At 37.5% G+C, this 12467-nt stretch overlaps 1 protein-coding gene across 9 annotated transcripts in view; it reads right to left on the reverse strand.

Moving 5' to 3' along the window:
• Window positions 1-365: 365 nt before the first annotated feature.
• Window positions 366-12467, reverse strand: part of LOC137380632 (ubiquitin thioesterase ZRANB1) — a 79035-nt gene continuing 66933 nt past the window's right edge. For all 9 annotated transcript variants that reach the window (XM_068052779.1, XM_068052776.1, XM_068052775.1 and 6 more), the window contains 3 exons: window positions 7018-7147; window positions 3651-3880; window positions 366-2716 (listed from right to left, as the gene is read on the reverse strand). In XM_068052779.1, coding sequence (XP_067908880.1) covers window positions 2498-2716; window positions 3651-3880; window positions 7018-7147 — 579 coding nt within the window. In that variant the 3' untranslated portion in view covers window positions 366-2497. The remainder of the gene's footprint in view (window positions 2717-3650; window positions 3881-7017; window positions 7148-12467) is intronic.

Genomic DNA, 12467 nt, shown 5'->3' on the forward strand with positions numbered 1-12467 from the left:
CGTCACTCCACTAGTCACAGTTTGCCAATCCAAAAACGACCCATTTATCCCTACTCTCCCTGTTAGCTAACTAGTCATTTATTCACACTAACATGTTACCTCCTACACCATGTGTTCATCTTCAATGACACAATCTGACTATAGTGTTTGAGTATTCAAGTGTTCTAGTTTGTTAACTGCTGACCATAGTTTTCTTCACAGACCTGAACACATCATTTTAACCAAAATATTTGCGATATAATTTCAGTCTAAGGGGGAGGGGTTAGATGTGTCAGTCTGGCTATACAATTAAACTTTGCCATTTGCCTACCATCCTCCTATTCTTGAAATGCAGATGAGAGAGAGAGAGAGAGAGAGAGAGAGAGAGAGAGAGAGAGAGAGAGAGAGAGAGAGAGAGAGAGAGAGAGAGAGAGAGAGAGAGAGAGAGAGAGAGAATAATGGTATAATCAAATATAGACCACTTTAAGTTGGCAGAACATTTTCCTTTTTCATTCAAGGAAAAATATTGCAAGTGGAATTATAAACATGCAAGTAAATCCCCTACCCAAATGAGAAAAAGTATCCATTGAAAGTCACGGGCATTTCTAGAGGAATTATACTGTAGGTTCCTTCTCTTCCATGACAGAAGAGATTCTGAAAATGCACGTATTCCCTTACTATGTTTGAGTGTTGATGGAAATATCCTACTAGTGGCCCAACCAGGTTCAGATGATTTTTTTTTAATGTTCTGTGATTTCCCCCAGTGCACATTATATTCCATATAAACAAAAAATGAAAGCACTCAAATTATAAAAAATATTAAAGGGCATTTCTCGCATTTGCAATCCAGTTATTCACAGCAGGCTTGTGCTGAGAATTTTACATGGATACATCACCTCAAGATATTGTGGGTGTACACAGGTCTCAATATGAGCGAATACTAATGCATAGCAGTTAAATAGGGAGTCAAGTGCATGCCCGAGAACAAATACATGGTGCGTCTCAACTCAAGAATTACATTATGCACTCATACCTCAGCCATACAAGGAATTTGTACAAGATATCACCTCAGGTTTAAGTTTAACTTTCATAAAATGCATTTTTTATAAAAACACTCCAACTTTGGAATTACTTTGTACCTACTGTATACTTTTTTACATTTCCATTTTTATCTTTTGAAACAGAAAATTGCAAATTTCTTCATAAAATAACTCATCTAAATATTTCACATCAATGTAGTTTAATTTGTATGGCTGCTGACGTGACAAGTACTGAACATTAGTAATTACATAGAAAACTCAATTCGCATAAGATGCCTAGAATGTTACCAAGAGGAAGTATTTTTTGTAAAGCTCAGTGTACTGAATAGAATTATAAAATTTCAGTGAGACACATGCAACTGCAATATAATAACCTTGTTATGTGAAAACCTTTGGCTTAGCAGTGGTGCACAGCATTTGCATAGACAAAAAAGTCAACAGCACATTCAGCAACATTTTCACAGCAAGAGTATGTATTTGTGCAACACGAAATTCTTCATCGGGGTTGAGTAAACAATCAACAAAATCCACACAATTGGTTCTGAACTTAATTTTATGGGGAAAAGAGTACCTCATATCTCCAGGTCACTTTAAATAAATAGGCTTATCAAAACAGAATTACTGCTAGAGTTCAGGGTCTAAACTAGGTTTGAAGTAGTGAACATTAGTGAAGAGATGAGAACATTTAAGATCTCTGCAAACTTGAAAACAATAATTTGCCGACTCCATACTATAGAGAGTAACAGTTTTTCTTCAAAAAAAAAATTCGGAAACAAAGACAATATTTTGGTGAACACTTTCCAAACACAACCCAACATCTCTATTTTGTTCCTTAGAGATTTTACTTCATTATAGTATTCAATCTTACTGCATTTAAGAGAATACCCATGCACCTGTTCTCATGATGGTTTTTGCCATCCATGATGCCTTTTATTCTTGAAACCCCAGTATACAACCTGTCACCTGCCCCTCAGCAACATAATTTGGCATTAAAATATCTCTCAAAGAACACATGCACAAGTATTTTAAAAACATTGACTATAGACTCTAAATGGCTATAATAAAATAAATCTAGAAGGAACAAACCGGAATCTAAAACGAGGAGTTTTTAAGTGCCCTGGTCAGGAAACCGAGATAAATTCAATTATTTTTTGATGCTGGTATACTTCTTTCCCTGTTACACAAGTTCTTACACAACCACATGCAGTACATTTATAGCTAAGGATGTACAGTTTGGGGGAAAAAAAGCTTTTTCTTAACATTAAAGTAAATTTAGCATTCAGTTTATTGTTGTCCAACTACGCCAGTTCTGATTTCAACATGGCAAAACACATCAGCCTTTTTGTTGCCAAAGATCAGACCTCAAACGCGACTTCTATTTGGTATCCAAACTTTCCATGATGCACGACAAACCAGAAGAGTCCAACCTGCAGGCTTCTTAGCGAAATAATGCCCATGACTCCATCAGATACCTTGCATCATTCATCATCATCCTCCTCATCTTCCTCACCATCTGAAAGAGAAGTGCATGGTCGTATCTGCCGATAACGATCCAACCATTTCTCCACCATTTGTGTAACTAATGGATGGTTGCGCCGACGGGAGCTCCTTTGCTGTGCAACGAGAACTCCACCTTCAGTGACACAACAGTCAAGCCATTCTCTCAGTAGCTTCTCTTGCTGGTCCTCGTTACCAATCTGTAGGGAAAAAAAACCTCAGTTATTTCAATCAATTTATAAATTAGCAACAATAGGATGCCAGTGAAGTATCAGATGCCATGCTCCACTCATCAGGTCACAAATTTAATGCAACAAAATATTGCATACAAGTTGAGTTTTTAATGTTCAAGTGACACCAATGTTCACTTAATTATAAACTTTATAAACGTCTAATATTAAATAACAAGCAGACAAATTCTCATACCACAACATTCCTCTTATGGGGCCTATATGTCTATCAACAACCTCTTCCTGTTTTACCACAGAAATCACCACCCTAGCAAGGCCAGGTCAATCTTGAAATCTTTACTGTTCAACTAGATTTGAAAAAAATCTTTTTGCCCTGTTTTTAGTTAATCAAATATCTCACTTTCAAAACAGGACGGTGGGAACAGGGATGCTGAAAAAGAAAATTGAAAATTTTAAAAAGATACAGTAAGTGTAATAGATTATATTAATTTTAACAAGTTAGTTACTTAATTTAATCTTGAGATTATTGCAGTAAAGTTATTCTAGGTATTGGAATAGCAATTACTACAATTAGTCTTTCTCAGCATCACAATGTACGTATCTCAAATGCACTGTATGCCTGCACTGCCAATGTCATCCATTTTTAAAATCACCTTCAGCTTATAATTCATCAAAATTCTCCATAAAAACAAATTGTTCACATAAAATTAAACATTGAGGGATTTGCAAAATTAATCACCATTGTTCCCTAACTGAATTCCATACATAGTTATATTTATTAACAGCCCAAAGTAACAGAACATGAACTATGCAACTGCTCGTTTAAAACTTCAGGATTTGCTGAAGCATGTTAAAACTACACTGATCTGGGTGAACAAAAACGCAAAGAAAAAAGGAATTTGTACAAATGGGATATCAAAACAGCCACCAAACCTACATGTACCTCATAAGCTGAAAGGAAGTGGATGTGCAGTAACTTCCTCTCACTGTCCACCAGTGGCAAGAAGGTAATGTTGACATCATCATCTGTATTTAGGTTGGCGCCAGCACCTCGATTGTCATAGCCAACATTTTCCATTGCGACCAGTGCAGAGAAGTGGCCCCTTGTATACCCCAGAGCTATTGGGCTTTTCCAACAGAAACTCTGTTCCCAAAGCAAAGGCAAGTACACACCTGTGGAGGAAGAGAAGTTGTCATATTAATAGACAAGAAACTTGAACTTAATGTCAGTGATCTAATAATCATCGTAAATATTGATTAAATGTTCTATAATGCCATGCATTCATACTCCTGTTTTTGACAACTGATAACATTTGATTTGCTTCATTATAACCATGTATTTATGCAGCTCCTAAAATCGTTCCCATCGCAGAGGATTCTAGGGTGCATCTATTCATATTTCCATTATAATGTGCTTCATTGCCTTCCTCACAATATACTCATTTTGAAATAATGTGTGAATAAATCTAAGTTGTAATTTCCAAATGTCCCCCACACATTTTAAAAGCACCTAACTGCTCTTTAACACTCCTACTTACATAGCTGAAAAATTTCTCTGCACACAGTGTCAAATTCTTAACGGGCAGGGTGGTGCTGGAAGGGAAGGATGCAAACATAACTAGATGATTATAAATCAGGCTAAATAAACTAATCACAATTTCAGCCCTCATTTTGTGAATCTTTCCCAATTTTAGCTACACCATCTGTTCTAAGGGATTGAACAAATCTTCTGTTCTAGGCTAGACAAACAACTTGCTTGCAATTTTTGTTCCACAGAACTGATGCAAAGATCAATAGTATCCAAACTATCAACCAAACATTACAAAAACTTAGATTTATGGACAAAGTGTGAGTGTGCATCTTTGGAGTATAAAAGTAATTAAGAGCAAAGAGATGCCGTCTTGTACATGAATTAAGCATTATACAATGCACTTTTTTTTTTAAAAATTCATTCCTGGGATGTGGGTGTCGCTGGCTAGGACAGCATTTATTGCCCATCCCTAATTGCCCTTGAGAAGTGGTGGTGAGCTGCCTTCTTGAACCGCTGCAGTCCATGTGACGTAGGTACACCCACAATGCTGTTAGCAAGGGAGTTCCAGGATTCTGACCCAGTGACAGTGAAGGAACGGCAATATAGTTCCAAGTCAGGATAGTGGGTAACTTGAAGGGGAACTTGCAGGTGGCGGTATTCGCATGCATTTGCTGCCCTTGTCGTTGGTAGAGGTCGCGGGTTTGGAACGTGCTGTCTAAGGAGCCTTGGTGTGTCGCTGCAGTACATCTTGTAGATGGTACACACTGCTGCCACTGTGCATCGGTGGTGGAGGGAGTGAATGTTTGTGGATGGGGTGCCAATCAAGCAGGCTGCTTTGTCCTGGATGGTGTCGAGCTTCTTGAGCGTTGTTGGAGCTGCACCCATCCAGGCAAGTGGAGGAGTATTCCATCACACTCCTGACGTGCCTTGTAGATGGTGGACAGGCTTCGGGGAATCAAGAGGTGAGTTACTTGCCGCAGGATTCCTAGCCTCTGACCAGCTCTTTTAGCCACAGTAGTTATCCAAGTATTCTGCAAAAATTGCAGAGGGAATGCCTTCTTCCTAACTAACCTTGACAACTCAAAGATACAAACTACAGTCTAATTCTATTAATTGCCATTTTTGTATTAACATTTCAGATTACCTAGTATTACAAAAGAAACTTTTAACAGTAAACACTATACAATTCTCTGGTTCTTAACTAATCTACTATATGCTTTGGAAATTAATATGAAATTATGTAGTTTTGGAAATTAGTGAGGGATGTAAATAATGGGAAATTATGTGTTGCAGCACTGCCAACATTGGCAATTCTCAACAGGGAGCCTCGAGGCAGCACCTGAGCAGGAGCCTCGGCTGAGGAACCAGTTTTCTTTTTATTCTTTTGTGGGATGTGAGCATCACTGGCAAGGCCAGCATTTATTGCCCATCCCCAATTACCCTTGACAACTGAGTGGCTTGCTAAGCCACTTCAGAAGGCAGTTAAGAATCAACCACATTGCTATTAGTCTGAAGTCACGTATAGGCCAGACCAGGTAAGGACAACAGATTTCCTTCCCTAAAGATTAGCGAACCAAATGAGATTTTACGACAGTCGATAGCTTCATGGCACCATTACCGAGACTAGCCTCCAATTCCATTTTAAAAAAATTAATTGAATTTAAATTCCACCAGCTGCCATGCTGGGATTCGAACCGGTGTCCCCAGGTCATTAGCCTGGGCCTTTGGATTACTAGCAGATTACGACCACCGTGCCACCGTCTTCCCCCATACAGCACAGTCATCCTCACTATTTTAATGCTACTCTAAATTAGGGGCTTTTTCGGGACTCAGAATCACAAGTGTTCAACAATTATATCGTCAGTGATGGAGATTAATTGGTTCTACTTTTAGAAGCTATTTAAACCTGGATTTCCTGCAACTGAACAGTGACACTGTGCCTGATTCTGTTCTTTATCCTTTTCTGAATCCAACTAACAATAGACAAGCCAAGAATTCTGATTGATTAGTTGTATAGTGTAATTTTAGAAAACTGCTATACCTGTGATTCCATACATACATACTAGCAGATCAGTTCGAAAACAATCCTGATCTTAAACCATTATTCCACATCAGCCAACATTTTGCCTGCAGCAACATTGTCAAATATTTACTTGTTCAAAGCAGCTCATCCCTCAAGTAACAAATTTTTACCAATTGAGACAATTCTTAATGAAAATTGTCTCTGCAATATTGAAAAATGTCTAACATAATACCTGCCTTCATGATGCTCATTTTTAAACTAGAAAAGCCTATTCATTATTGCTTCCATCACTAACCTCACTGCCCACAGAAAAACTCCAGCGCCAGTTCAGTAAAAACACAACTGTTAAGAGAAAGTCAGTAATCTTGAAAACCTAACTGCAAGGCAGGCCTCCTACTGTTACATAGCAAAAAGCATTCCTTAAACAACCAATACATGCACTGTAGAGAATGCAGAAGGAGTTGGTGAGCAGGATTTCCTGCGTAATGTCAATTTTCCAGATACACTTGGGTGGGTACAGGAAATTGAGTAGTGACCCAATCAACTATTTCTGCAGCCTCAAGAATCATCCAGTCTCACGTCATTGTCAGGATCTCAATGGTAGAAATTTCAGGATGTCATCAATTGAAGCCCCACTCCAGAGATTGAAACATATAATCTAGGCTGCTCTATTTAACAAAGTTTGGAAGACAATGATTGGAGCAGTTCTCAGAACAGGTTTTTACAAGATGACTTTGCTTTTTGCAAATTCCTTACCTTGAAATCGTGTGTACCCTAGAGTCTCACCACGGAAACTCTTGTAGTACTTCACTCCATAGACTATAATAGGTCGGCGAAGAATGTGAGCCAGAACAAAGATGTGGGTCTGCTCTAGACTGGCTCCAGGCTGAAATGAGCAAGACAATTCAATTTGTGTTAAACCGATTTTTAATTTGAAGATTTGTTTTATTAAGATGTACAAGATGTATATAATTTGACAGTTTCCAACATACCCATTTTAGATAGAAAATGTTGAACCTGGCACTTAAATAACTTACTGGATGTGGTGAAACATGAATATCACTGTTACAATTACAACTCTATACACAGAACAACAAATTTCTCAGCGAGTGCTGGATTTAAAAACTGGAAACCTAGAAACTTTGGTCCAAGATTGATTCCCATTTCCCAAACTTCTGGAAATATTTTTCTTCCTGGGCAGTCCCTCTAGACCAAGAAGCGGCACTGCCACTCACAACAAGCATACACTATATATAAATTTACATCAGCCAATATTACTTTTTGGTAATCTATTGAGGATTAATTTTGTAGTGATTACGTCACATATCTAATCCTTAGTGACAATGTCATCATGCATCAACCGCATGAAGTGTCCAAGCTGTCAGCAACATCTGCTTCCACTGACAGCAACACATGGCAACATTCCAGACTTGATTTCAGCCATTTAAAACAACACTGCTGTAAATATTAAATGGATACTTGGGGTAGGAGGAAGATCACAAAATAGACAATATTGTTTTGGAAATCAGGTGGCAGTTGCTGGGATCTTAACCAACCGCCAGAGTTATGAACAATCTGTACTCAAGGGTGCCTCTGACATAACACACCCTGAACTTTCCTTTTGTTTAGAATGCCATCTCATTCCCGCTCATTCATTATACTTTGTATAAGGCAATTCATATTAAATTCTTAGAAATTTGTAGTGAGTAAAGCAAGGACATTACCATGCATCAACTGCGACATTGTGGGGATGTCATTCACAACACCTGACAGGAATAAACAAACTGAAAACAAGCTGTTCCTCCAACCTCAAAGTTAATACTATAGAAAACAACCACAAGCAACAGCTTATTTTGAGGTAGATAACTTGTAACATCAAATTAACTCATCAATAAGACTACCCGGTAGCCACTTCTGGGTTTCCGTTATTTCCTACAGAATAGGATCTTAACTCTTCTTTGGAAGTGCAAATTATCCCTCACCATACTTTCCAAAATCTTTGGTGTAAATGCAGTATGACTTCTAATGGGCCATAATTTAGTCAAACAACAGAAGGCCAATAACTCTCACTGTTACTTCTGAGCAAATGCTGCATCAACTTCAGGAGAGCACAGACGCGTGGTTAAATGCAGAAATCCAAAAGTTGCTGTCAGAGATGCGCCGCTCCATTAGCTTTGCGAAAACCACATCACGCTGTCTACCTCATTATTGAAATACATTGAACAGCATGAAATTTCTATATTTGCACATTAGATATGAACTAAACTCACCACAACAAGTTATAACATTTCAAGTCTAAATACCCTTCTAATGACATGACTACTGTTAATCACTGCTAAGCAACCCCTCTGTCACTAAAAATTAACTACTACAAGTGCGGACTCTCATTCCTTCATGAATGAATTGTTGGAGATTTTAAAAATGTAAAATCTGTAAATTTATTTTTAAACTTGTCCTTTGGCTTTTTTTCCCTTTTTCTGTACTTGTTCTCCTAAACCATCAACAAAAACTTATCTAAATGAGCACTCAACCCGAATATATAAAATTCAAGATCCAGAGAATTCTCCTTGGAACTGCATTACTGCACATGAAATTGCTAAAGGCCTGTGATTATGAAGATTTTACCACTATGCCTAATAACTAAACCTAGAGTTGCTACTTCAATACCTTATTTGATGAAATAGAGATTAATACATTGGGTAGGAGAGTTTTTAACAAGTATAAAACCACCAAATACTGGTCCAATTCAGCAATACAATTATAAGGATACGTGTATGAAACCACATAGTCCAGTTATAGGTACTAGTGAGATCCAGTTTTCTGAAAACTCACATTTGGACTTCCTGAATGTTACCATACACCAATTAGCGAAGAACAAAAGGTAATTTTAATTAAAATGTACAATTACGTAAAAGTTATTTAAAAATTTGGTCAACTTTATCAAGACATGACTAAGCAACCATAAAACAGCCATTCAGAATACAGAAATTAGAATGCAAAAGAATTTGTGGCAGCTTTACACAGGTCTTTATATATTCTGGCACTGGCAAATGAGTCCAGAGGGAAATATGGGCACAAGATCCCATCAACATGATCACAGAAGAAGTGCCTTATATTTCAGCATGATACTTACTAAATGTGATCCAGGAAATGAGCAACAAAGAATGGGACATGCAATAGTGGGAGGATGCAGAATGTGATGGGGACAGGAGCAGATACATGATGGAGGGGAGGGAAAAGGAATATGACCAAACAAATAGGGGAACAAAGTGGAAGTTGGGGGATTGGAGTATGATAGGAATGATTAGGTCAGCGGATTAGAGGAGGAGAAAGCAAAAGCTGTTGAAAAGAGTGGATAGCCACTCAGGCCAACATAATGGACAGATTAATACCGCCAGATGCAGAGAAACACTTATGATATAATGGACTGAACAGATGCAACATTAGGATTCCAGTGCCATTACTACCAAAATATTTATTCATCACAAATAAAAAGTGGGCATAAGGATTTGGCGAACTAACCTTCCTCCAATTAAATCAGGTTGATAGTGTAACAAAATCGCAATACTTATTACAGCAAGAGGAAAGGAGCCAAGCAACAATAAAAAAGGTTTTCATTTAGGTCATGATAAAACTTACACAAAAGAAAGAAGTTTGCCTAGTACTGCAGGAAAAGCTGTAGTAAACCTATAGGGTTAATGTTGCTGCAAAGTTTGAATATTGGTGAAAAGATTGAAATATTGTTTAACAGTCAACTGACACGTTGATGCTAAAACTTTCTGATAAGCCAAGGTTCAATCACAAAGAATCCTGCTTTCTTTCATGCTTAGTTCTATTATCATGCTAGCATTAAATTTCATGAACAGCATTGCAAAGGTATAGTTCCTTGGATGTTTATGTTTATATACTTTTAGTAGAGACTCCAAACTTTGGTGAGTGAGTGATGGGTCAGATTGCCTGAAGCAATGCAATAATCAGGAAAAGCTAAAATGCCAAAAGATCAAGTATTATGCTGCTCCGACTACAATGATTAACTTAAACCTCAGAACTTAAAGTGAAATAAAAGCAGTTGGTAGTACAAACTGTCCCTGTACAATTTGTGATATTTCAAAGTGAGCCAACAATTACATGACTAGTGCTGTGGCTGTATTTTTGTTTTGTGTTGGTTTATTAAGGATGAATCCCGTGCCACACATCCCAAATAAAAGCTCTAGACACAAGCCTAAATGCCCACAGCCCAAATTATAAGCACAGTTATCAGGTAAGTTGTTACGACTAGGTGAGGAAGGTGTCTAGGGGTCTTTCTCAGCCTTCAACTGGTCTTATTGCAACAGGGTTTAATTTTGTAAACACTGTTTGAGCTCCTTGTTCACCATTTTCCAATTATAAGGCAAATAAATTAGCATAAACAGGCTCTCTTAGGTTTAAAGAGAAGTGAAATTTATTAAACAAACTTAACCTCTAATTTGGTTAACGCCTATGGATACACGCCGCGCCCCGCGCTAGCATGCATACGCGATACGCACATGCAAATAGACAGAAAAGAGAAGAAAAATAGAGAGGTTTGTGGCAATCTCTGAAGTGGGCTTTTCGTTACTGTGCTTTGAGCTCGCTTTAGTCCTTGCTTGTAGGTAGATCTTACTTTTCGTTGGGACCCAATATTCTTCTTAAACCTTGTTCACTGTAGGAGACTTTTCTCTCTTTGGGTTTAAATGTCTTGAATGGTTTCTGAGCTGGTGAGAGCAGACAGGAGGGGTGTCTTGTCCAATCCAGGGGGAGCTAACAGATTTCTGAGTTTTAAAACTCTGTGGCAAGTTCAAACTCAAAAACCTCCAACAGCCAATTAGTCATGTGACTAAACTGGTTTGACCACGTGTTTGCGTATTCAACCATTTTAGCAGTTAATCTGGAATGCTAGCTTCTCCACCTTCAATGTCTGGTAATTGAAAGTCCATTGTGGGCTAAAGTGGAGCAGGGAGTGGCCCCTTTGTACTTTCTTAGTACTGTCAGGTACTATGCAAATGTCTTTCCAGTCAAGGGTCTGTTTTTTTTTTTAAAAAAAAGTTCTTTTACTCCAGTAACAGTTTAAAAATCAATGTCCATGTGGCAAAATTAATGTCTCATTTTTGGCAGGTGGGGGCCTGCATGACATAAGTAATAAAAAAGCAAAATAATGTTTTCAAAAAATCTTTCAAAGTATTGCAAAAGTCAAGTACAAGTGTACCATTTCATGCCATAACTTCCTTAACAAGAAACCCATGCTTTCAAAAGCAGTTTTCAAATATATGTAAAGTTGCTACGAACCACTGCAAACCCATAACAAAAAAGGGCTGGATACCTTAAAAAAAAACTTAATACTTTTAAGAACAAAAAGTTATTTTCCACTGTACCTTGAAATCCTCAAACTATTCACTTTAGCCTGAAGATTTATTCCACCTTTGCTGGAAGACAGAGGTCTATTTTCAAATGTAAATATTTGAATGTATATTTAAAACTAAGACTTAAACTTTGTAACTGATCAGTAGTATTTATAGCTAGCTACACAACTGATGCACCCAACTTGTGTTACTTAAGACTCCTCAAACATTTCAGTTATAATGATGTTAAAGAGAAATTTGAAAAAATGTTAATACGGCACGGATAGCAAGAATGACAGCTAAAGTATTTAAAACACTGCTCCATTGTTTGGAGACTTATTCAGAGTTGGTACATTTTTCATGACGACTCTGTCCTGGGATCAACTGCAATCCTCTGCTACCCATTAAATCATTCCATTCGGGATGCTATGAATCATCCAGTGTGCTAGGCAGTTTATTATTAAAACATTTATTCTATAAATCAGGTTCACGTCTTTTGAATTACAATCATGTCTCCAGTTCTCAAATTACACAAATATATCCATCCACGTGACCCCCAAATTACCATGACAAATGCATCAATACTCAAATTAGCCACTTATGGCAAAAGAAAATTAAGTTTCAATTCCAGGTTTCATTTTAACACTGCAAGTTATTCTGTTTTTACCATAACTATTCTATTCAAAAACACAAGTAAAAATCAATTTTTTTTACTATGTTCATTCCTAGATTACAGTCAGATTGTATAAGGCAACACCTTAATGATTAACAGCAGGACTGGATTAAACAGATGGTGATTTCAACTTTATTTGTTAAAACAAAAACAATCTAAATGGGTAGCTCTGTAAG

The sequence above is a fragment of the Heterodontus francisci genome, chromosome 20, assembly GCF_036365525.1.
Source record: "Heterodontus francisci isolate sHetFra1 chromosome 20, sHetFra1.hap1, whole genome shotgun sequence".
Lineage (NCBI taxonomy): Eukaryota > Metazoa > Chordata > Chondrichthyes > Heterodontiformes > Heterodontidae > Heterodontus > Heterodontus francisci.